Here is a 27,200-nt window from a genome sequence, read left to right on the forward strand (position 1 = left end):
GCAGTTTGCATACGTAATCAGTCATTTATGTGTGAATTTGTTACACTAGTGATGTTAACGTGGCTATGTCTGTTAAAATAAAGTCATTTTCATAGAATGAGTCAATTGAATACAATTTTTAACCAAGTTCAAATAAAAGACGGAGGTTCTCAATCATTGGGAAGAATTTGATGTCTTGTAACTGAATTTGATAATTGAGAAGCAAATTCAGCATGACAGCATAGTAGTTTCACAAAATTAAAAAAGTAGTATTTCAGAATTAAGAATTCTAATTTTGAGAGTGATCTCTAAATTACAAATGAAAACGTAAGTTATTTTATTTATTTTATGAAAACGTTACGTGAAAACGTGTTTAATTGAAACGCGAAATTTTTATTTGTTATTAATTAGCTATATTCTACAAAATTATTTTATGTTTTTTTTTTATTTCGATCGTTTAAAAATTAGAGTTGTGTTTTTTATTCAGTAAGAGTATCATTATGCACACAATAAACAAACACACATACAAATCCACTGCTATGGTAGGAAACATCAATTTGTATGTTTGTCCATGTACAAACCATTAAGGAGTTATGATCCAGTTTACTGTGAAGTAGTGTTCAGTTTATGAAACATTAATATGTAGTAAATACTCCCCGTTTATAGTCTAGCTACATAAAATACGAATGTGAATGTTTGTCTGTCATAATTATAAAGATAAATGGTCAATTAACGCAAGTCATCAAAACATTGCCATAATATTTTCCAACTCATTGTTTTTCTGGTCGAAGCTGTAATTAATCTATATTAAAACTCAAAACAAGGAAGGTTTCCTGAAGATTTTCTACATAATTTTTCATTTTTCAACATTAGGGGTACTTTTCTATAGACGATCTTCAAAGTGATGCGCCGACAGCCTTTTACAACAAACTGCCAATTTAACCAATATTTCTTTAAATAATTTAAATATCTTTAGACTTACTTCTGTACTTTGTCTGTACTCTTTATTCTTTAGGCTTTTTTTCTTCTTGTACGGCAACCGAGTCTCCAATACAGTGTTGTCGACTATACTGCCAGTGTCGAGTACTCTTTAGACTAACTTCAGTACTATGACTTCAACCTCTATAGGTATGTAGTAATGCAATATAATCTGTATGTCATAACATTTTCCACTTACTTGAAAAGAGTATTATCTTCATTGCAATCTGTGTCCTCGCGTTAAGAGATTGATGACGTGATGCAGTGGTTCTCAATCTTTTTATCTACGTCATCACACACGTGTGATATGACCTGCTTAAGAAATGACTATGATATATCAATTTCTATCCAGTTGGCATTCGGTGTGCAATCGTTTGAATGCAACTTTTTTTGAGGGACCTTTGCGTTACCCGTTATAGTTATTTTAATTTAAGTAAGTTCTTATTCATATTGCTCCGGTGATTGTGCCCGTGTGAGTAGGGTGAAATACAACGTAAGTTTATTTCATGCTTGTTTTCTTTTGTACCAAAATATTGCGCACAAATGAAAAGTTACATTTGAAAATAAAATTCGTATCTATATAGAAAATAGTAGATAGTATTTTAATTTCCGCAAAATGCTCAACTACCCACCCACTTAAGTTATCGCTCCGTCACAAGCGTTGAGAAACCTTGACTGAACATAATCGATGGATAGTTTTAAAGTAAGTTGAAGTGGTTTAGTGATTGATGGAGTGCTGCCAAGGCCCTTATCGATTGTTGCCGTTATGTTACAGTGCAGCCTTTACATAGGTATGTGAAATATCAGTTTTCAGTCGGAAATTAACTAACTTTCTTTGACTTGAACTACACGGTTTAGTGGTTATAACAATCAACACGAGTTTCTGAGTTTAAGCATCTTGTGATGACAAATTGGGAAATTAAATAACGGGGAATTTTCTCTTAAATTTCTTTTCATTTTTTCTTTGGGTTGTATCGCCAGGTACTTAGCAGTGTGTACGCGTGCACTTTCTACTTTGGAGTCTCATTTTGTTACACAAAATTTCGTTTTTTTTACCAAGATATACAGGGAATCTAGATTAACGCGAGACATAACGTATTTTTTTCTATTGTATCTCATATACCGGTGGACAAGCTCGTTTTCCAATACATACACCTACAAGTATTTCAATGTAATAGGTAGATTTATAACCTAATCGGCGCATTTCTTACACGAAGGAAACAATATTTTTTTTTATAATGTATTAATTTGTTACAGGAGAACCAGTGCATGCGTATCAAGATCCTGGGTGACTGCTACTACTGCGTGTCTGGCCTGCCGGTCTCCAGGCCCAACCACGCGTACAACTGCGTCAATATGGGCTTGCAGATGATTGATGCTATACGGTAAGATTTGATGCGGCCTACGATGGAGCACGTCTGCCCATAAGCAACCTATTCAATCAGGCCTTAAAGACGCCCAGGTTATACCCTTTAGCAAAGAATTCTACTCCCTAGGAGTTCACACAAGGAAGCTTGAAGCGAAGTATTACGTGCAAGTGGGTGGGATATCTACCATGAAGCGGTGGCGCTTCGCCGATTGCCTTATGGTTCGATGATGGAAAGGACTTGGGGGAATCAAGTTGTGTATTCCCCCGCAGACTCACCAAATTAATACTTGAAATTATTCTACATTTCTCCAGGTTTGTAAGAGAAGCAACGGGCTTCAACGTGGACATGCGCATAGGCATACACACTGGTAACGTGTTGTGCGGCGTGCTCGGGCTGCGCAAGTGGCAGTTTGATGTCTGGAGCGATGACGTCACGCTGGCCAATCACATGGAGTCTGGCGGTATTGCTGGGTAAGTGAATCTGGAACATAAGTTAGAATTAATTTAAATCAGTAAGTAGTAAGTAGAAGTATTGTGAAACAATCGCAAACTGTTTTGAAAAAAGCTAATAAAATGAGTTAGGTGTCGAATCCCGCGACATTATATGTGGGGGCTTCGCCCAATTAAGCTACCGTGGCAAAATATAAAAAAAAATTAGGTTACGTAACTCATTTCAGATTTTTATGTAACCTTCACAGCATACAAGCAAATAAATCAATTCACTAATATTATTCAGGGTGTCAATCGTTTCAAACAAAGTTACCTTTAATATAAGTTTTCATCGTTCCATCCATAAAAAAATACCACCATTTCCTAATTCAATTGTATGCCACAAACTACTTTCACTCCACTTTTTATGAGCCACTGAATGCATTTAAGCTTTTACCGCGCTCCAAACAAAGCTGGACAGTTATATAATAAAATGGCAGCACTATGCAGTAATTACGCTTTCAGCGCTGTTTTTCAGCCCTTTTTAAAGTTTTAATCAAGTTAGAGGAAGCAGAGCATTTTAATATGGAGTAAACCTCCTTTAATGTTAATGCATGTTCTGGTACAGAATTTTGTTTTAATATTGTTTTATACTGTTTTTCACAGTCGAAAATATTTAAACCAAGCTTGGATTTGAACCTGAATCTTACCACTGACAATATTATAGGGATTACTATCGATAATATAGGTATCATATTTAATGTAACATATTGTAACATTAAATATGATACCATATAAATATAGGTACATATATATATATAATATAAATATAATAACATATCATAACCTCCATATTGTAACATTTAAGGCAGATTCCATAGCACGGTTCTAAACCTTAGTGGTTTTTTGGCTGCTATTTGTTATTTATTGTATTATTGTGTATTTTGTATAAATAATAAATAAAAAAAAAAAAAAATGTAGATACTCTTAAGTAGACAAGGACAATGGCTTAAAAGTTTTCAATATAGGGCCAAAGAAACACACTATTTTACGAAAAATACGCCATTTAGTTGATTTAGCCTGACATTGAAAAAGGACACTAATCTAACTTGGAACAAAGTCCAAACTAGACTGAAAGTTAAACAAGAGTGATCATAATATCTTTGTAGTAAAGTTTAAGCTGTATCAGTGTTGGAATAGGTCCAGTCTTGTGTAACTTAGTACTTTTGAGCGACCTGCGTAGATCCTAGATACATAAATACTCGGTGAACTTAGTTCTTGTAGTAAAAGTTATAAGAGAATGAAAAAAAACGTGATATCGATGATGTTTATAGCAGTATTCTTCGTGTCACTATTCTTGGATTTATCACGGAGTGGTTTTATCACAAAAAAATACTAGTACGTAATCATAATATTGTATTAATGCAGGACCCTGTATTATTTGTTGTTGAATATACGATATTATGAAAGTACAATTTATAAATCGATCAAAAACACAGAATTATCATACAAATCAAACATTCTGTAGTCAATATTTCACTATTTGATATTCCATTAATTGGCATTCGATTTGGCGTTTTACACTCGTGTGTACATGATTATTTTAACAAACCTCTTAAAAATCACAATTATTGTATTGTCTTAAACAGTACCTTAAATATTTCTTTAAACTTACTGCAATAGACTAAGCTTTAGTTTTTATTATGTTGCAAAATTTAAGCCACCATTTATATATTTTCTTTCAGACGCGTCCACATAACCAAAGCGACTCTTCTCCAACTGGGAGGCAGGTTTGACGTGGAGCCTGGAGACGGCGCTTCCAGGGAAGGATACTTAGCTGACCACAAAGTGGAGACATACCTCATAGTTCCTCCGAAGGTAAGTCACACAGATTCTTCTATGTGAAGATTATAAGTAGTAATTACATAGTTTTTCTGCAAATTGAATAGTGTTTCTCATGTGTCCCGGAGGTTTAAGACGTCCGCTTCTCATGCATGAGGGTGTGGACTCGAATCGTACCAACGCGAAGTACCAGTGTGTAATTTTTCGAGTTATATGTAATTTCTAAGATTATTTAAACACCACTGACAAACGGTGAGAGGAAACTTCATGAAGAAACATGGGCTTATAAATTCTAACTACGAGTTTGAAATCGCCAAACCGCATTGAGTAAGCGTGGTGGTTAATGCTCACACTTAATCCATGTGAGAAAAGGCCTTTGGTTGGCAGTGGCCACTTAAAGGCGGTTAATGTGATGTAAACAGTGCTTAATCTCACTCCCGGCTTACCCTACAAGAAATGCCAACACATCTATAGTAATATTCATCATCTTAATAATTTTACACCAAACTACAAACTAAGGTACGAGTATTGTTCCTGAAACACAAATGATATAATTAATCTACATAATCTTACTTCACAAACACATTACTGAAAATGTCTTTCAGCTTTCCTGAAAGCTCTTTGTCTAAGATTGATGGTGGTGGAACAAGGCTGTATGGTGTGTTATGATGAGATGCTTTTGAAGAGATGATTAATTGGCTCATTCAAATGTCCTAGCTGTTTGTACCTGTCACCTTTATCTGATTATTTTTTTTCCGATAAGGGATTTTTTCATATTAAACACTAGCTGACCCGGCAAATGTTGTTTTGCCTTATAAACTATTTCGTCAAAAAAAAATTAAGGGTGAACAACCCTTATCACTTAGGGGTATGGAAAATAGATAGTAGCCGATTCTAAGACCTACTGAATACATCTCTCTCTCTAGTCGATTTCCTCACTGCTGAGGATCGTGACTCCGTTTGATTTTTTCGACCAGCTGCCTCCATCGGTTGCGTTCCGTTGCTTGGTGAAGAGCAGCGCTGATAGGCATCTCAAGCTGTTTGGAGATTTGGTCCGACCACCGATTGGGGCTTCTTCCTCTAGGCCTTTTTCCCTCCACCTACCCCGTTACTGAATACATACGCATGTAAAATTTGGTAAAAATCGGTAAAGCCATTGATAGGTTTTGAGCCCGCACTCTCATAAGAAGCGAGCGTCTTAAACCACCGGACCATTGCGACATACTTTCTCTACGGGCGAAAAATATTATTCTTTAACATAATGTCCCATTCGTTTTCCTTAAACAAATAGATTTACAGTCACTCCAAGAAAGGAGGAAGAATTTATTCTTGCCAATGAAGATTTATAACATCCTTCCCTTCTTATTATAAATTAACGAGAAACCGCGTCTAAAGATATCTGATATTTCCCGCTTCGACAAAAATTGTTCAATTTGATCGAGTGACAGATGATTCGAGCTCAAGTATCGTATCAGATTTTCCCGTGTTATTTGTTGAGATAATATTTATTTTATCTTATTCCTTGGTTTTGGGTTGTTTATGTTTAATTTTGTGTTTTACATACGTAAACGATGTCGTTAAGAGCGTACCTACAAATATTTCTAAATACTCAAAATGATAAATTGTATTCAGTGTTCAGAAAACCGACTAAACTAAACTTTAACCGCCTGTGTCATATATGCGATATATTTCCGTGTCCCTACTGCTGTGTTGTATTGCAGCGACAAATAGCATGCACTATTTTTACGGTCTATTCAGACGAATGCTCCTCCTTATATATTTTTTTCGATTTGTGCCGCGCGCTGGGGGCGCAGTAATTGATATTTGACCGGGAGCTTAAAAGGTTGAAAGGACTTTCAAAAATTAAAAAGTAACCACCAAGAATCTTTAAATATAAAAAAGAATCTTTGATTAAAAACGATGTCAACCGAAAATAATCCACCCGTATCTACAAAATCGTTCCGAAAAATCTATTTTCCTAAATCAATCAAACGGAAATTCAGTTTCGATTGATCACTCGCTACACCCATCGGGGGTGTGCAATTAAGGTACAAATTCATACTTCATCAAAACAGTTTGAAAAATGATTGGATCCAAAACGAACTATTCATAGACCGCCTCCATCATGCAAACGCAACTAGTCGCAGTTTTATTGAATTGCAAATCAGTTGCTTTCGGCTCACTGGGCAAAATAAAATGAAGATGATCTTATTACGCTTGTATTGACAACAAATTGCTTTTGAAACTGCAATCGTAAAGTAATAAGAACTATGAAATATTAAAGATATTACTCTTAATATCTTTTTTTCTACATTGGGTATTTTTCAAGTCTAGTGGAACTTTTATTCAATATTGGTTTTCATTATTGGAAAAATTACTTGTAGTAATTTAGTTTTAATAATATTTTTACGTGTTTTATAACAACAAAGGAAACATCCTGAAAGATTATTTTAAAACTAATAACAAAATATAAGGGCATAAAGTTTACCATAGTAATTAAAAAAATCCCTGTTCGTATTTACACACAACTATATTGTAAACAACTGATCGCAGTTGTTTTAGCAATTGCCACTTTATCTATGTACATAATAGGTTCAGTATCGTGTGTGTAGTTCAATCATGCACGGTGCGATGTCATTGGTGTCAAATATTGCCAATATCCGTGTATCAGGAATCGAATTGACTAGATACATGAATGTATTATAGTCTCATGTTATATGGGAATGAGATAATAGATGGGGTGGACGCCATTGTGACGTAGGTTTAGTTATTTTACGACTTAACAGATGACATTTTTGAGTTTTATGCGTAAGTATCAGGTTCTTTTTTTAATGTCTTGATCAATTTCCCAGTTCTAAATCCGTGTATAAAATGGGAAACATAGTAGGTATATTATAATATTATTGTAATTAGAAGACTGTCTCATTAATCGAGTAGTTAGTAAGTGGAAGTTGATTCGGATTTTATTCCCTTGTCGGAAAATTTTATGTTTTTTCTTTTTACTTTTTTAGGTCTTCTCCGCAGTAGTAGTTTTTATTATTTATTAATTACATACTAAGAAATCACTGAACACAGAAGCTTGTTTGGTACCTTCACTAGAACTTTGTGTAGAAGTAATTCAATTTCTTCATAAAATATTTGTAGGTTCGATATAGGTACCGGTAGAGGATACGTGTCTGTTTGAACTGAGATCTCTTCGCAAATACACCGAACAAACATACAAACAAATCCGTCTATTTGTCCCTCTCAATGTAACATGGTTTGCGATTGAAAATATTTTAGAAGAGAAATGGGGGAGAGACATGCTTTGGCACGAATGGGCCGGCTCGACCGGAGTGATATTACGAGCTCACAGCAAACGGACGTGAAACAACGCTTGCGTTGTGTTTCGTTGTGTGAACGAGGTTACCGGAGGCACTATTACCCCATCTTCTTTGATTCCCTAAACTTGTAACGCCTCTGGTGTTTCGGGTGTCGGTAGGCGGCGGCGATTGCTTACTATCAGCTGATCCGTCAGTTTGATTTATCGGCGACTGGAGAATACGCATAAAAAACATCTAGATTTTAAAGAAGTACATCCAATAGTAATCTAAGACACAGCTCAAAAGAGAAAATTAGTATTTTAGAAAGACAGACATCTACTTATATTAAAGTTTCCAATTTACCTAAACAGTGTTGCTGGGTAACGCCGAATGAAAGATTCCACAGATCTATCTCCAAACTGTTTGTTCTACCGACATAATTGACTGGCCCCAGGCACGTGTTGGGGATTTATTATTGTTTTTACAAGTAATTACTTTGACGCCCATATTCTTTGATCCCTAAAATTACTATTTTCATTCCACTGTTGACCTTGAAACGTATTATCTCTTGATAATTGAGTGAGGGGTAATGTTTCAGGTATTTTTTGTAAATAAGGTTGACTTTTCTTTACAATGTATTTTTATTTTATTTTAGTGTTTGTTTAGTTTACCAATTTTTACCGGATTTTAATTTCTTTAAGACTAATTTCACCAATGGGTAGTACTCATGCAGGTCTTTATGCACTCACTGTATTTAATACTACAATTACGCTATGTCGTCAAGTCTTCGACTTTTTCTTAACCAATAATTTATAATATCGAAAATTAATAATCGTCTCCCTAAATATCAAACCTAAACTCATACAGGAAAGACAAATAACCAGAAATAGCAGATTTATTACGTTCGCATACAAATATAGGTTAATTGTGCAAATATATAAAATCGTTTGGCTGCCGGCAATCACTTGAGATGTCTCCTGAGATAATATTAAGCGGGGAACTTGAGCCACTAACCAAATTATTGAAAACGCTAAGCCTCAGGCATCGTCAGGGTTATATGTGCCTACATACGTAGATATAATATTGAGTGGGTATGAGAGCCTATGTAAGGAATGGTCTTGATAGGTGTTGAAGGTTAATTATTTGGGGTTGAAATAACTTTTTGTAACATAACCTGTTTTATTTTAATATTCTGGAAGATGATCAACTAGACGAAAGTTGACCAGTAAGTTATATTGAACTTTTCAATTTGTTAAATTTAGTAAGTATCAAATATCTTACTTGCACATACTTTGCTACATAGTTTAGTATTAGTAGAAACGGTCACATAGTTTCGCAGCTTAGCTTAATAGCTAAGCTACAGCTCAGTTACATAGCACAAATCTGATGGAAAAAGCACCATTAGGGAATTAAAAGGCAAGGCTTCACTAATTATTGAATGACATATTTTGTAACTTTGTGTTTGAGGAAACATCCCCTTTGCTTTATGCTTCGTTGATCTATTAGTTCTTAATGAGATTCCCGATCATTGGCTCGAAAACTCAATTTCTGCCATAGCGCTACTAGGCTTTCATGTCAAAGCATTAACGGTGATATTAGGTAATCTATTATTTATTTAAACTTGATACAAGTATAGGCAGGAAAGATACAATATTTCATATAATTCAAAGTAATCGCTCCTTTGGTGCAATCCGTGTATAACTGTCAAGCAAAAACTTAAAAAGTTACAGCCGTTACAGTGCGACAATTGCTGCGTAGTGTGTCGCGAATATGAGCTCCTAGCGTGGTTTGAAACTAGTCGCGGTCATCGTCCTCAAATAATCAAGCGAGTAAGGCGAAAAACATAATAATGAATTTAGTATGTCTCACGAATGTTATAATATAAAAAAGGAACATAAGGGTTTTTATTTTGAAATTATCAATCTTGTTATGTTTTCAAATTCATGTGTGAATTATGATTAATGAAAGGATGTATTGTTTAGACCAATTTTATATCTTAGAAGAATACTTTTTAATCTTTAGTTAAAGATAATAATTATTATGATCTAGTTAGACAATAATAAAACTTATTCAATACCTGAAAGAAAAACTAAACAAATTTAGTTTCTTTTAATCAACTGAAGAAGGCTACTGTAACAAACTCAGTAGAAACTTCAATTGTTTCATCATCAACAATTACTGTGAAGTTTCTCTGTAGCAGTCCCAACTGAGTTAGTCAGTCAGTCAGTAACAGTTGTAAAGTTAATTACTAGATACTTCTTACAGTTTTAGGTACAAGTATAGTTGAACGGTCGTTTGGGTTGAAATTGATACTAGGTATTTTGAAAGTATGCAGACTTAGTTAGTAAGTTTTCTTGAGTGGTAATGTGAGATGCCATTGACTTTCAGTATAGAACAATTAATTAAACCTAGATCAATTAATGTCTATGTAGATATGAACGATGGCTTTGCATAAAAATCTAAAAAGAAAAATGAGCAGACGACTACAGGTTGGTTTTCTTTGGCAAAATTGCCGGCTTTCGGGTTTCATTCCTTACACTCCACATTGACATAATAAATTGTTGAAATTATATTTAGTTACCAGATTTTAAAGTAGTAAAACAAAATACAGAAAATAGAAATTGTTCAAACTAAAACCAAGATCCCAGAATATGGCAATAGGCTCACTCCCTATTACGTGGGACTTATAACATAAATGGCGAAAGTGGATGTACTTTGTATAGCAGCATTTGATTACATGCCGTAATGTGCACCTCTACCTACCCTTTCAGGGATAAAAGGCATGACGATACGAAGAACAAGAATTCTAGAAGACAATTAAAATAAAATCTAGAAGATTTCTCTGTCTTTGTGTTAAATCGGAAAGTTGGTAGCAAATAGGGATTGGATCTCGAGACAAGATCACAACTCGGATTGAGGGATTACATTTGATTGCAGTTTGTAATCTCTGTAGTATTTGTGTTTGTGGTGAACTCTCCGATTGCTTGGACATTTATTTGTCTTTCTTCAATTGTTTTTCAAAGAGATTTTCGATTTAAGAAGTGGTTTGTTGATCTTGTATCGAACTGGTATCTTTGTTTTTAATAGGAAATAGTAAAACGTTTTGTGATGTGTCTTGTCTTTCTGTGAGTTCTGTTCGGTTTACAAAACCCATTTCTTTTTTCATCATAATCATCATCAGCCAGAAGACGTCGACGACGACCTTAGTCTTCCACGTTGAATGACAGTTCGCCACTAGCATTCACTGGCTCCCCGCGACTCTGGTGATGTCATCAGTCCACCTAGCTATTTTTCTTCTTTTTATCGTGCTCTCACTGAAAATTACCCTCTCATCTGCCGGTATATAAGACACAATAGAAAGCACATTATGTCTCGCGTGGATCTGCATACCCAGGGTTAAAATCCAATAACCCGATTTAACCGATGACAAGAGAATTTTCTCGTACAGTACAAAAATTTGTTTATCCAAAAAAATAAAGCAAATATTTTCATAGTAACCTCGTACTTAGTACCCGTCGTTTGCGATGTCAATAACAATTTGTTACAGCCTGTCCGCTGTCAAGTTACAAGTTACCTCGGTTTGTCACACGTTGAATGCTTTCGCCAGAATACTAAGTTTTTCAATAACGACGACAAGTTATTTTTCTTGGTTTCTTTAAGTTTTTCTCCGTCGTCTCGAGAAGTAGATTTTGTGTCCAGTATTGCTTCGATTCTGTTTTATATTTGTACTTCTTATGTTAAATATATGTTATTATCACATTGAACGCCGTGGTGGTCACTGGTGACCGAAGTAAGCCTTCAACAGTTTTCTATTGACAGTCAATTACTTATTAGAATAGTTCCAAATTTCGAAAAAATCTGAGCATTGCATCTCGAAATGAGCCCTGTGTAACCCTTTAAATGATTATTGACTAAATCATAACAATTAGTACTCTAAGAACTTAGAGATAAGATCATGTTCACAATAAAACAAACTCCCAAAATATTTCTTACATCATGTTCACAGTAAAACTAACTTCCATAATTTACCTTTGAATTACAGAAAGTATCAGAAAATGGTCGCCTCTCCGTCTGCACCGTGGATCGGAAAGCAAGCATTGTATCTTCACTGTACCAGGACATTTCTCCCACGAAACCAAGAGACAACATCAGTCCAGCTCCTTCGCAGAACAGTTTCAATGAAATGGAGACTTTCCCCCACAGGGTTCTAAGGACCGAGTCGCTTAGGACTACTGGAGGTAAGAAAATAAATTAATATTGAGAATTTTCAAACTCAAGGCTATTTAAAAACATCACAGTCATGTATGTGATAAATCATGTGACATTGTACCACGACATTGTACTTGTTGAAATGTTTCTGGCTATGAACCCCTAGCTTGGTATTTTTTTATGATATAAGCCAGAACATTAGTATGTCATACAATGCTCACCAATCTAATTATTTTCATGATTAGGGTTAAAAAAGTGACAACGATGCAATCGAATCATGATACGACATTTTACAGATCATTCATTAAATCCATTTTCCATATTCCAGACCTCAGCAGACGAGCATCAGTAAAGGTGGTAGCTTTCGACAACAATCAGGCGACAAGTCCTGGTGATGGACTTGGTAATGGCAGCGTGGTCACTGCTCATAAACCGAAGAGCCGGAGCGGGTCTATCATTGGAGCGATTAGTCCTATTATGGGAACAGGTGAGGAACAGTCTTTTAAGTTGCTGAAATCGGGCTCTAGAGTATAAGCACGACGTCCAGTAATAGGGACGATGACGGGGTATAATAATTAAAAATCTCAAGTCTATTTAGTCCGTCAGTTAGGTAATGAAAAATATTAGACACATATTTTTTTATTTTGTCGTTTTAGCTAATAATACTTCGATAAAACGAATCAAAGTTTAAAAGTCGGAGCTAACCACGTCATTTCTACGTATAAAACGTACTTTGAAGTGGCTTCACGCGATATTGCAAATCAATATCATTTCCTCAAAAATTTTTGTTAAATAAAACATTGTCATCTACCCCATTGGCGCCGCTTGTTACACTAAAGGAGTTACAAATGCGTTGCCATTATTAGTATTACTGGGGGTTAAATCTTTCAAAAAATATAAAGTAATGATCACAATGTGTTATACAGAAAGTTCTAGTGAGCACAGTGAGCAACCGACCCCAACAGACACACTGACGCCCCTATTCCTTAGGATGATAAGTACTATGTCGACTGAATCGTTATGTTAGTGTCTAAGTTTATTTGTGACCTAGTATCTAACAATGTGAGTCGTTTCGAACCTAATTATAGCCTAAATAGTCTTAAGTCAGTCTCTAATTTTGTGTCTCCAGAAAAAGAACATTGTTTTTGTTTGTGTCTTTCCAGTTCATTCCATCTTGATTGTTGACATGTTTAGTATCACTTTTTTAGTTCACATGTTTAGTTTGTTTTACTTCCTATTTTACTAAGAAAATCATCTTTAAAAAAACGGTTTTAGGTCCATTACGCATGATTATCTCTGAGATTAGTGATAGCAGTTATTAGGTGTTTTTTTTTTTAGCAAACCTGAGAATGACGTGTTCCTCTTGACTGTTCCATTACCGTATTCATTTTGATGACATTCTCACAATGTTCATCAGAATTAAATCACTGTTGGCATATTTTCCAGCGACTCCTGGTGTCCCCACGCGATCCCGTCCATCCAGCAAGATGACCAAGTACGTGGAGTGCTGGGGCGCAGACAAACCCTTCGCGAACATCACTGACTCCACGCTTGCCAAGAATATTGGAATATCTGTAAGTGGAACAAAACAATACAATGATTTTTTCATTCAATTGTTATTTACATAATCAAATAGCATCATAAAGCTGTACCCGTAGTAGAAGTTTACTTTACGTTTAACCTCAAGCGTGTTCACTTGTTCAGTACTCTGCTGATTGGTCGGTTCATTTACGCCGACCAATAAGAGTGCCAAACGCGCTGTCGTTTCGTTTTCGTTCAACGTCAAGCAAACTCATACTAAGGGTAGTGGTACTGGTCTATTGTCGAGTTTCAGTTCCAGACGTCGCTTCTTGCTATTAGCATTCTGTATTTTCTTATTTTCAATAAATTATCTCATGATGTTAATTTTAATTTGTTTCAGAGTTTAGCGATGATAGAACAGAATCTACTTCCACAGAGGACAACTTGTTGTGACTGCAGGTAGCTATCGCTCTTTCAATGTCATCTTATCTTTAATTATGTATTATCGCTTGTTTAATTGTACCCTTAGTACGAACAGGCTCGAATAAAACAACAAATCAGAGCGCCAAACGCGCTCTCGTTTCGATTACTTTAAACGTAAAGAAACTCGGACTAAGAGTATTGAGCCCTTGTACACATGGTTTTGCATAGTTCAATGTTTAGTCATGTATGATAATTTTAATTTTTAATGATTCCAGTACTAATTCTGAAGGCATGAATCGTGTCACATTGTGGTTCAAGAGCAGTACCCAAGAGCGTCAGTACCGCAACCAATCAGACGCGCAGTTTAAGTACAACGTCGCCTGCGCAGCTGCACTATTCGCTGTACTGGCATTCATACAACTTCTCACTGTGCCTAAGTAAGTGCGTGTTTAAATATTAAGGCCCAATAACCCAGTGGAGTTATATGTTATATGGGGTTATTGGGTACCAAAGTGACCCAAACTAGCATCACACTTATGTTTGCTCTAGTGTTTCAAGTATAAAAAAATAGGTACATACTTATAATTTAACTTAAACTCCCTTAAAAAAAAAGAAAGAGTGAACGAAATGTACGGCAGCCGATTTGTTTTCTCTAACAAGTTGGTAAATAAGTACATTCCTTGCAATAGGTTACAAAAAACATTAGAATTTCACAATAAGCCAATGCTTCAGTACGAATGGATCGGCTCAGCCTAAGTGCGTGCTACCTAATGAATAGCCCCTAACCGACGCGAAAGACACTCCCGGCGTCGGGGATCGTGTGACGATCTCCGGCCACCGTAAGTGCGGGTCTGCGGACGGCGAGCAAGGGTAGCTCGCCGCCCGACCAGATCCAGACCCGTGCGTGCGGCGCGCGCGGAACGCAACGGTGTTCCGCGCGCGCCTCAAAGAGCCATCAGACCACCACAGATGGGCCCAGTAGGGCTGATGCTTAATCCGGAGCTGCGGACTACCTAGCGGGTTTACCGGGGCTCCGGCTCAACAAGCAGGAGTAGGAATGGGGTGGTTTTTAGTCAGTAAGAGTCTGACACTCCCTCTCGCTTTGCCCTGGCGAGAGAAGTCATTGGATGATTTTCCCCCCTGAAAAAAAAACCTAATGAATAGCGCTGATTGCTTACGACCGGGTGATCCGTTTGCTCATTTATCGAAATGAAAATGGGCACTGGCTAATCACTAAAATATATTAAATAAAAAAACTTAAAATTATCAAAATTAGTAGTAGTTTCTCTCTCTTAATGTCTAAATTGTATCATTATTACAGAGGCGTTGTTCTGTACGCATCGTTTGGTCCGACCTTCTTCACGTTGATGGTGTTCGTGTACCTATCCTGGTACGATGGCAGAATGCTAACCCGAGGATTGAGGCCGATATCCGATGTACCGGACGATTTATATGCTGATAACTGCACGAAACCTGGACAGGTGCGTTTTTTAACAGTAATAGATTTATAGCTAGTACCTAGAGATACCAAAAACTAAACCAGTGAATGTAATATGGACATCCTACATGTTTTCGGAAACCTTCTTGAGAAGTTTTCTTTAGAAAGACCTAACTAAAAATCACGACTCACTCACGTAAATTAATGGAGGAAAGCTCTACTAGTTTCGAGTCACAGATGGATACTTTAGCATGAGCAGCTACTTGTTTACTAGATTTTTAGTTAACTTATTATGTCTCACGATAGTTCTTATATAAATATCTAGAAATAGAAGGACTTAGTTTACTTATGACGTTTCCAGGCTACTGATTTATTACTTTTACTTTGACAATAATGTACTGCATTTAACTTCTTTACCCATAATTATTTCTTGTTACAGGTGGTCGCCAATAATAGATTCATTAGGCTAACAATGTTCGTAGTGTCGGTTCTTTTAATAGGCGCGTGCGCAGTCATTAATTTGGTAAGACCCTTTTTCTTATATCTAACTTTAACAGTGTGTTACTTATAATTTCTTTTCTATTAGTTTATTGCCCATTAAAATAAATTCCTTTATTCTAATTTTCCAGTTCCAGTCGTTCGTGATAGTAGACTACCCGATGTACCTCCGCAGTAACGCGTCAAACCTTTCCGAGTATAATAACCTCACTGATGACGTGTCCATGAGCGGGATGCATATCTACAACGATGTCGATTCTGCACCTGTAAGTACAGGGTGTCCGGTGGCAGAATTAGGATTTTAAAATTAAATAATAAAAAAACGGCAGAATATTTTTTTTTATTTCAATGACTATAACAAAGAAGGGAATTGCGGATTTTATTTGTTAATTTTTTTTTTGTCTAAATGTTGACCATCGCGTCGGACACACTCTTGGAATCTGGCTTCAGTATTCCGCGCCACTCGCTGGAGAAGGGCCGTCGGGATGTCATTAACCTCGCGAACGATATTTTCTTTTAATGCTGAGATGGTCGGTGGGGTGGTTTCATAAACTATACTTTTGAGGTACCCCCACAGAAAAAAGTCCATGGGGGTAAGATCCGGCGACCTGGGTGGCCAGGGGATGTCAGCAAAACGACTTATTAATTTGTTAGGGAACAAATCACGAAGAAGCGCTATGGTCTCTCTAGCAGTGTGAGGCGTGGCGCCATCTTGATGGAACCATGTCTGTGAACTGTAGGCAGGATGTTCTCTTAATTTTGGCAGAAAAAAATCGGTAAGCATTCGCTGATAAGAAACGGCGGTCACAGTAATGACTTGTCCTTGACGATTTTCAAAAAAATAGGGGCCGATTATTCCTCTGCTTGACAATGCACACCAAACCGTCACTTTGGGACTGTGAAGTGGCTGTTGATGTTTCAATCGTGGGTTCTGTCCTATAGGTGACCAAAAATGACAGTTCCGTTTATTTACACTTCCATTTAAATGAAAATGGGCTTCATCACTTCAAAAGATTGTGTTCACCGTACGAAATCGCTGCAACATTGTTTCGCAGAAACTTTTGCGCAAATTGTAATCACTAGGCTTAAGCGCTAGCACAATTTGAATTTTAAAGGGATGAAGTTTAAGGTCCTTTTTCAATATTTCGTGCACAATCGTTTTTGGGAGCCCTAGAGCAGCCGCTCTCTTACGCACGGACTGTCGCGGGTTATCACGAAAACTGTTTGCGACAAGTGCTGTTGTCATCAGTCCTCGACCTTCGACTAGGTGCCGGCCGCGGATTATTTGCTGCTGAACTGGTTGCTCTGAACCTCCGCACCCACAATCGAATCAAATCTTCGCTTGACGCATCACGTAACCGTCGGATATTGTACCGCGAACAAAATCTTCGACGAGCAATAGCACAGGAATCGTTTGCTTTAAAACAAGCTTCGATTGCGAACGCACGTTGTTCACCCGTCCACTGCGATATCGTGGCTAAGGAATCCGCACGAATGATGAATCGAACGAGACCACCCCGTCCGTCCCTCCGCTAACGGTTCGAAAATAGTTTGAAATTTAAATCCTAATTCTGCCACCGGACACCCATTCTATGATAAAGTGGTTAGTTTTATGTCACGTTTTGCCAAACTTTACTACGCTTATTTTTTGAGGGAGGAAAATCATCCAATGATTTCTCCCAACCTTAAGCGAGGCAAGAAGGAGTATCAGACTCTTGCTGACTAAAAATCAACCTTTTATTACTCCTGCTTTTCGAGTTGAAGCCCCGGTTAACCTGCTAGGTAGAATTTTACCAAGCTACGTGGTGAACTAGTAATGAAAGAGTTAGAATATTATTGTTGCCATCTCTGTTCATCCCATGTACATGTGTCGAATGACCGTACAAGACCTAATGGGGTGTAATCTTTTAATGGAAAAGACTACATATTTGATAGGGACTAAGTAGCAGTATTCTCTGATAAACCTTAGACTAATAAAGGAAAACTGTCTCAAAAGAAGGAGGATGAGCCTCCTCTTGATGTAGTTTCCTCAACTTCGATTCGATTTCTACTCACACTGGCAACCACCAACGAACGATGCAGTTATTAACATTACTTAAAAACTTTTCTTTTCTGATTTCCAGAGCTATCTATACAGTTCAGTTCTGACCCTGGCTTCGATATCAGTGTTCCTTCGAGTGGGGTTCGTGCTGAAACTAGCTCTAATGTTACTGACGTTGGTCTCACACATCACGCTGTTTGCCTCCGCTGAGCTCTTCTACGAGTACCAGAAGAAGGATTTGGAGAATGAGTAAGTATTTTATTTTATTATCTTACACTAGGATTTTCTTAGGTATCTTTTTTTTTTTTTTTTTTTATTTCAAATAGACCAGGAAGGCACTTTTGAACGTCAAAGCAAATATAATAATATTAATAACGTCTGTCTGTCGGTCAGTCCTCTAGTGAAGCTATTTGCTCGTTCCAAAGTGTAGATTCCTATGGAGAAGAACGAGCAAGAAACTCCATAGGTTACTCTTTTTCAATCAGATTTACAATACATTTCTTGGTTACATTGTTTCGATTACTTCAACTATGTGAGAACAATGTAAAACCAATATACAGTCCAAGCGACAGAAAAAGAAAATAACCTAGAGGACAATAAAAAATAATGCAGTCCGGAGCTGACCAGTCCCAGTTGACAGCGCCCGTTCACGAACATGACACGTACACCAGCACCGCCCAACTCAACCATGTTGCAGGGAATCGAGCGATCCAATGCCCGTGCCACCGCCAATGAGACATTTGAGTGAGCATGACAACTCCAAGCTGACATAAATGCATTCTACTAGTCTAATTTGATTTCAGTTAATTACAGGGCTCTCACATTTACAATAATTGTATAACGTACAGAACACATCGAAAATTAAATAACATGGTTATATTACTACATTTTTTTCGTTCTCCTGTGGAGCCGGACCAGCTTGCCTGCAAGCATTTTTATCTTCTATATAATCGTTTACTTTGTAGTATGCTTGTCTACATAACGTTTTTTTAATACATAGTTTAAATTTTGATTCATTTAGATTCTGTATTTCCATTGGAACTCTATTATAACATTTAACACAGAATCCCATAAATGACTTACTTATTTTTGACAATCTAAAAAATGGTTGACTTAATCTATCCTTATGTCTAGTTTGATAGTTGTGTCTATCAGATACTTTTGCAAACAAATGTAGGTTTTTCCTAACATACATAATATTTTCGACAGAGTGGTAGCAAAAAAAGCACATTATACACAAAAAAAATACTTATGCAAATTAAACCCATTAATTATACGCATATGCAACCGCTGCACCAACAAGATAAAAATATATACATACTTTAAAACATTTAAGAAGTAACATAAGAACTTTGTTAGGGAAAATTGGAGAAGAGACTAGAATATTATAGTGGATTCAAACATATAAAGATATTAAATTTGTGCTTTGAAAAAGCATTTCAAAATTACTTCAGTTCTCCAAAAATGCACCATTAAATAAAATTTGGTGATTTCATCAAAAGACCCTTTAGCTAATATGCCTTACTTTCTTCTTTCTTCTTATAATCCATTTCCACTATTCCAGGTTCACAATGCTAGCATACGCCACTAAAGCCGGCATGGTCCTGGTATTCCTGGCGGCTCTCCTGCACATCCTGGACAGGCAGATAGAGTTCACGTCGAGGACCGACTTCCTATGGAAAGACAAGCTGAAGTTCGAACAGGAAGAAGTGGAAACTATGAGGGGAATTAATAAAGTAAGTGGGATGGTGTATTGAACTTTGATGCGTAGGGTGTAGGGTTTAAAATTGATTGAATGGCAAATTAGCTGTACTTAGAGAAGTATTTAATAGTTGGATACTGAATTGCTATATCTATATAGCGCTATCTCTGTCATTTAATTGTCTGTTTATAGAGATAGAAAGATTGGAATGATTTAAAAATGAGAGGCATTTGAGTATTGGAACATTAGTTTTTAGCGTTTGTTATTAAGAAAAGTATATTATTTTCTATTCCAGATTCTTCTAGAAAACATACTCCCTGCTCACGTGGCAGAGCATTTCCTAACATTTGTGGCATCAGAGGTGAGTATAACAAGATATACTAAATTAATTAAAAAATCACGGCTTAGTCACGTACATTAATGGAGAAGAGCTCTACTAGTATCGAGTCACAGAGGGTCTCTTCATCATGATCAATTTATATGCGCGAGTAAACTGTGTTTTTTTTTTGTATTTATTATAAAATATTTAAAATGCATTCGTTTTAGTGCAAATTTTTAAATCTTAAATGCTTATTTTTCAGGCAGAGTTATACCACGAGAGGTATTCTACTATAGCTGTGATGTTTGCGTCGATACCGAATTATAAAGAGTTCTACGATGAGAATGACGTCAACAAGCAAGGGTTGGAGTGCTTGAGGTTGCTCAATGAAATTATATGCGATTTTGATAAGGTAAGACATGTTTTTACTTGAATCTTTCTACCTCACACAGCAAAACTGTGGAAGGAGTTATGTATTTCCGAATAGATACAAATCCGCTAAATCTTCAGGAAAAGAGCGTATTCCTTTTTAAAATGCCAGCAACTCACCCGTGACTCCTCTGGTGTTGCGGGTGTCCATGGGCTGCGCTGATCACTTACCATTAGATGATCCGTCTGCTCTTTTGCCTTTTATCCAATAAAAAATGTAATTTACTGAGTCGAATTCCATTGAATAACTCACACTGAATATACATGTTGTGAAATTATATTTTTATTTAGTAAAATGTTTATAATCTGTTTCAGTTACTATTGAAGCCTAAATTTAGTTGTATAGAGAAGATAAAGACGATAGGAAGCACATACATGATTGCTTCTGGTTTGAGGCCAGGGAAGGAGGAGCAGAATGTAAGTATTAAAATAGTAACCATCATCGTCATCATCATCAGCCTATTAGAGGCCACTGCTGACCAAAGGCCTGTTCTCACGCGGGGAAGGTTAGGGCATTAATCACTACGCCTGCTCAATGCAGGTTGGCGATTTAAAAACTTATAAGCCCAGGCTTTCCCACGATGTTTACCTTCACTGTCAGTGGTGTTAAAATATTTTTTGAAAGTACATATAACTCGGAAAAAGTCACATGGTAAAGACCAAAAAATTGGCTCAAAGGACCAAAATAAATATGACATTTCAACTTCGATATTTTAAAGCTTATTTTTATGATATTCCAGGATGTGACGAGTAAAGAGGAGCACACGGTAGCTATACTGGTGGAGTTCGCGATAGCTCTCATGACGATACTCGACCAGATCAACAGGGAGTCCTTCCAGAGATTCAAACTTAGGATAGGTAAGCATCATATTTTTATAATAATACTAGCGACCCGCCACAGCTCCGCATGGGTGCAATGGTGATATATTATGCAAAAACCTTCCTCTTGAATCACTTACTTAATATCCGTTGCATAGTTTTAATGAATTAGGTATACGGGTACAAAGGGACATAGGGACATAAAGCGACTTTATTTTATACTATGTACTATGTACATACATCTTTGAACATTAAATCGAATTTCTTATTAACAGCTCAGTCAGAAACTACATATGTCCAATGTGTGACTATAAGCTCCTACATCCTACATTACATGGAACTAAACACAGGCTCCACACAACGTTTACATTTCCAACTACCTACTCAAGAGCCTTCCTCAAATTCCGTTACTTTCTCTCGAAGAACGACAGATGGCGCTTATTTCAAAACACATTTTCTTTTGTATGTAAACGTATAGATGGCGTTGAAAACAATTTCACGTTAAAATACTTTTATTATACTCCCTGTAGGTGAAGGCAGCTTTTTTTTTACTAATTTCATGCACGTTTCTTTAGTCTTATGTTTCATGATTCAGGTCTGAACCACGGCCCAGTGATAGCGGGTGTGGTGGGAGCTCAGAAGCCCCAGTACGATATCTGGGGCAACACTGTCAATGTGGCGTCCAGGATGGACTCCACTGGCATCATGGGCAGGATACAGGTCACTGAGGATACTGCTAAGTTAGTATTATTATTTATTTCTTAAGCTACATTTAGTACTTTATAAAGCATCTTAAGTCTTTAAAGTACAGGTAATGTAAGTCAACTCAAGAATGGATTTTAAAAATAAAATAAAAAAAATACTGCGTTTTCCAAGCGGGAACTTAAATAATGTCTACAATTTATGCTTAGCTGATTATCATCCAATAAAGCAGATTAGTTAAACTGCTATGAAGTTATTTTAAGGAGAAAGTGCTTGGTATTACAGTAGACAATTATTTATTGTTAAAAACATGGACAGATTAAAGATAATATTACATTTCTAGCGTGAGAATTCAGATACAATGAAAGTTAATAATTAAATTAATAAATGAAATGAATGTGTGAAATGTGTCATTTAACAATACTTTTTCCCATTTTCCAGGGTCCTAATGAACGCAGGCTACACCTGTGAATGTCGAGGCCCAACCTATGTGAAGGGCAAAGGCACTCTAACAACATACTTCGTGAAAACACCCAATGTCGGTGGAGGACAATAAGCAGGGTCATTAGGACCATCGACCTCAATGACTCTTGGGATATTTGAAAACCAAGGAACGTCTTTGAGGATGATCATAGTAGGAGGATGGTTGCATCGAAGAAGGAATGATGAATATTGAGAAACAACACGAAGAGAATCAGGGTCTAGAAGAGTGTATTGAGATAAAGGAACATCGATAGATAGTGATTTCAACTGAATAAAATTATGAGTGTTCGACAATGAAATTAAAATATGAAAATGAAATTAGTCAACATAATCCGATGGAATAATAGTAAAAAATAAAGTGAAGCGAAAGATAAAATAATAAGTTTACAAAACTAGTATGATTAATAATTTATTTGTGTAGAAAATGAAATTAATATTTTGTAAGTAAATATGGTTTGAAAAGTGATATCGTCAATATTGTAACTGTTGATGTAGGTATTTTATTGTAACACATACCGTAACTACATACTTACTTAGAGTGTCAAACCAACTTTAATTCTCCACGTAGGTACATGTACATCTACTACTAGTTACTTAGGACAGTATTAAAATTAATGCAATACCTTCGACTTTAGAATCAATGTTAAAATAACTAGTACATTTTAGTGTTAGGCCTAACTAAATCGATACTCAATTTTGTAAAATATAAGTATGGCCAACACTCACACCTAAAATATGTCATTGTATAGTTGTATCTATTTATTTTTGACAAACATTATAATATATGTAAATATACGTATTATTTATATAGAATACATTTATTATTTACTTCACTAGTGCATAATAACTTATGTTCTGGTATACGTAGCTACGATTACTGCTATAAAAATAAGAAGCGCCTTGTGTAATAAATTAGCAAAGTTGTCAGTTTGTGATTTAGTGTGTGGAATTATGAAGTGTTATATTTTCGCTTATAATTTAAATTAAAAAGCTATAGTGATGTTTGCTAGATTAATTTCGCATAATATTATGTTATAAATTGCCAAAAATATTCTGTAGCAACTAATAGCAAAGTGTAGGTGTAAGATTATTAGCTTTAGAGATTTGTAAATAGATATTTAATAATAAGATTTTATTTTATTTTTAGTTTAAAGTGTGATACATTAGATTTATAATTATTTTTAATTAACATGACATACACGCATGACTCCTAATAGTTTATAATTTGCATTTAATAAGAATACCATTATTATTTTATTTTTCATACAAAAAATGTATTGATTTTGATACTCTTTAGTGTTTATGGTGCTAAAAATATAAAATATTGTAATAAAATAAAAAAGTCAAAAGCATATCCCAATAATTTTGGCGAATATTAAAATTTTTGGTACCTAATACGAATTTTGTAAAATATATTTTCTACCTGTAAAATGAATTTGTCCCTTTTTGAGTATTTTTAAAATAATATAATATTTTTGACGGCCTCTATATATTTGTAATGGAAATAAATATTAAAAAATAATATAAATATAGCTTGCTCATTAAAATACTTGTGGTTTAGTCCCAAAATAAAATTGAATAGTTAATCTAATTATAAAAAAATAATACAATCACTATTATTTGGTTTAGGCAAGTAGGTATGCCTCTCAGATTATAGACACAGTAGGTACCTTTCATGTTGTTCGCAAAGGGTTTTTCAAATACTATCGATAAGAATAAAATTAAATGCTACACATACAGTAAAATATCAATTACCTAATGTTTAATCATTACTAGAAATCGTTATTGACACCATTGACAGTACTCACTGTGTATATTGCTATATATATATTGTATATTGCTAAGTTGCAGATTACAACTATTATTACTTAAAATAGATATTTGATACCTGTTTCACGTTTGGGAGCGTTCTGCTTACATCCTGTATTGCTAAGTTGCAGTAGATATTTGATATTCATCTAGACTTCTAGTTTATGGAAGTATAGTCTTTCAAAAGACCTAAATGATAAAGGGCAGTATATTATGTAATTTCATCTAGTTTCACTTGGTAGTTATTGTGGAAATTGAGCCTAAAATGTATAGACATCGTTTTAGAAAATAAATATTTATTTAATTAAAACATAGTGTAAGAAATATGCAGAATTGTAAATTTATTTTTAGGTCTGAGATTTTATTTTGAAAAAATATAGTTAAGATTTTAAATAAAAAGTATCTAAGTACCGTTGGATCAATATTTTGTTTTATTTCAAAAAATAATTAAGTACCAAAAAATTGTTTTATAAATTCAACATCACCATTTAAGACGTGTGTCTCGCACGGAGTGGTATGACCGAATGAATTTGAATTTTGAATTTCGAACATGAATATAACGCGAGGTTAATTGGTAATTGCGGGTTGCGCTTGCGCCGGCCACCTACACATCGGGTTTGATTTATTTCGAGTGCAACGCCCAGGAATATAGAGTATTGCTTGTCTATATGTTTTAATAATGATACAGTCATGCGGTACATTCGCTTAATTGTAGTGGGGTAAAAAATCGTGGATATTTTTCAAAGGGAACTTTCCTGTTTGGAATGTTTGAAAAGACTGAAAGACTTGGTGAAAGTTGGCCATGTTATTTATCGAGAGGTGTTCGTATACTGGCAAAGAAATGCTAATCAAAATATTGCAGTGCATTTCAATATAGCTGGGAATATTTAAAGCAATAAATACTGCCTCTGAATATTTGTTATTTGTACGTGACAAGTATTGATTTTTCAATTAATTCCTTTTGGCATGTTGAGATTATCTTTGCATAGTAAATATGCTGTATTTTATCGTGTGTGGCTATCTTCCACCTGGGAGGTAGGCTGTCGAAAATTATGAGCCAATCAAATAACCGAACACTACATCAGACAAAGGCGCCTCATCACTCTAATATATCTATGAGGGGGTAATTATCATTTGACAGTTCGGCACATTCAAATGACATAAATCACCTAGTCTCTACTACCGTCTGCCTGGTTAGATAATAGAATAAAGTACTGTAGCAGGAGTTGGAATAGTCCTCTCGTCATACCCGGGGTTGGAAGTCATTTGATTAATTGAAAATAAAATTCTCGAAAAAAAGTGTCTAATACCGTACCGTAACATAGTATTTTTTTTAGCCGTGACCATCCCACTGCAGAGCAAAGGCATCCAGGAGTGAAAGGAGGTTTCCTTTCACTCCTCTCTGTGCAGAGCTTTCTGCCGCCAATCCTTATATAGATGTCAAGTTCGTCCCGCCATCATCTGGGCCTGCCGCGAAGTCTGATAATATTATATAAAAAAAATTAAGACCACAGCACTAACAAAAGGCTTAGGAATATCCTTCCTTATCTAGCAAAAGCTTTCTCCACCCGCCTATACCACCATATCTCACAAACGAGTCTACCTGTCAGAATGTAGATTAATCACAACAATTAAAAATTTAACGTGAGAACGTTCACATTGAATTTAATCATAGCCCGTGCTTACTAATTAGGTGTTCGTAATTATTGGTTCCAGTTATAGAAAGATTTGATTTGATATACAAGTTGTTTTGGTTGTCTTAAAAACTATTATTAAATTATAGTTTATGGTATAAGCTGATAAACGAGTAGACGAATCACCTGATGGTAAGCAATTGCTGCTGCTCATGGACACCCATAACATCAAAGGCCAGTTATCAGCCTTTTGGGGGTTACTAATTTAAGGGTTTTGGGGAATAGGGGATTGGGAAGATTGGGATTGGGCCTCCGGTATTTAACATAGTGTTCGATGGTGTGTTGATAGTGTTAGATCGAAATGAGGTTTTGGAAGTACGATGTATTTTTGACGGTAGAGTATAATGTATTTGTTACCCTTTTTACTCATATATCAAGAGTCAAGAGCAAGCTAAGATGCTCATTCCACAGAAACCGAGCACTCAAAAACTTAGAAAAAATAAATTTGCCGTGCTCAAAGAGAAAGTGCATAGTCCAGCAGCGGCGCTTAATTTCAGTAGGTATGTGTGACCAACTACCTAAATATAATATTTACACTAATAAGGTACTTCATCAAAACTCCGAACACTTCAAGGAAAAGCTTCCAAGTAGCGTGTAATGCAAAATCGCCCCAAGGCAGAACAGAGACCTCCACAAAGCAAAATAAGGTGACCGGCCCGAAGGACCAGATGACATATTTCACGTCACAAAGGACCAAGGCTCATTCCAGAGCATTCTAAATGTTCCCACAGTAAAATGGAGATAACAATAGTAATATCTCATCTTGAGATAAGCCGTACGACAGAGTTCGCCGCCATATTGGCCGGAAGTCGTAAGTTTAGCGACACAATACTCACTATAAAATATTACCAAGTACTTATTCGGTTAAGATAAATCGTCTCATATATTATTTAGCGTAATAATGGACAGAGATTATTTTTTTACGGTGTTTTTTGGTGTAGATGCGACAGTTCTCTCATTTGGATAGTATTGGAGCAGTTACTTTAACAGCTTGGAACTGTCTACCGCTATGGGCTTCTTCTATATATAAGAGGATTTTTTTTATATGTGATGGGTTTGGCCACGATAATATCTATTGGTGGTAAGCGAGTTGTTACAATCTTTTAACGATTGGCAAGCGGGCTGAATATCTAGTGAGTTTAGAGAGCAATGCTGCCCGGTCTTCGTCAATTCCGACACTCACAATAAAAATGTGTGAAGTGAACAATTTTATG

The 27,200-nt window shown here is 35.9% G+C and overlaps 1 protein-coding gene across 4 annotated transcripts in view; it reads left to right on the plus strand.

Annotated features, from left to right (window-relative positions):
- LOC118272456 (adenylate cyclase type 2) overlaps positions 1-23,372 on the plus strand; it is a 210,907-nt gene extending 187,535 nt beyond the window's left edge. For 2 of the 4 annotated variants that reach the window (XM_050693259.1, XM_050693260.1), the window contains exons 7-26: positions 2,215-2,342; positions 2,639-2,797; positions 4,501-4,633; positions 11,942-12,137; positions 12,437-12,595; positions 13,035-13,130; positions 13,555-13,682; positions 14,030-14,088; positions 14,328-14,489; positions 15,374-15,533; positions 15,930-16,013; positions 16,120-16,254; positions 18,112-18,278; positions 19,594-19,765; positions 20,027-20,092; positions 20,313-20,462; positions 20,795-20,896; positions 21,220-21,337; positions 21,894-22,038; positions 22,442-22,841. In XM_050693259.1, the coding sequence (XP_050549216.1) occupies positions 2,215-2,342; positions 2,639-2,797; positions 4,501-4,633; positions 11,942-12,137; positions 12,437-12,595; positions 13,035-13,130; positions 13,555-13,682; positions 14,030-14,088; positions 14,328-14,489; positions 15,374-15,533; positions 15,930-16,013; positions 16,120-16,254; positions 18,112-18,278; positions 19,594-19,765; positions 20,027-20,092; positions 20,313-20,462; positions 20,795-20,896; positions 21,220-21,337; positions 21,894-22,038; positions 22,442-22,556 (2,634 nt within the window). In that variant the 3' untranslated portion in view covers positions 22,557-22,841. Of the gene's footprint in view, positions 1-2,214; positions 2,343-2,638; positions 2,798-4,500; positions 4,634-11,941; positions 12,138-12,436; positions 12,596-13,034; positions 13,131-13,554; positions 13,683-14,029; positions 14,089-14,327; positions 14,490-15,373; positions 15,534-15,929; positions 16,014-16,119; positions 16,255-18,111; positions 18,279-19,593; positions 19,766-20,026; positions 20,093-20,312; positions 20,463-20,794; positions 20,897-21,219; positions 21,338-21,893; positions 22,039-22,441 lie in introns of all 4 variants that reach the window. The other 2 variants (XM_050693261.1, XM_050693262.1) reach the window with 1 other exon arrangement.
- Positions 23,373-27,200: the final 3,828 nt, after the last annotated feature.

The sequence above is a fragment of the Spodoptera frugiperda genome, chromosome 4 (genome assembly GCF_023101765.2).
Source record: "Spodoptera frugiperda isolate SF20-4 chromosome 4, AGI-APGP_CSIRO_Sfru_2.0, whole genome shotgun sequence".
Classification (NCBI taxonomy): Eukaryota; Metazoa; Arthropoda; class Insecta; order Lepidoptera; family Noctuidae; genus Spodoptera; species Spodoptera frugiperda.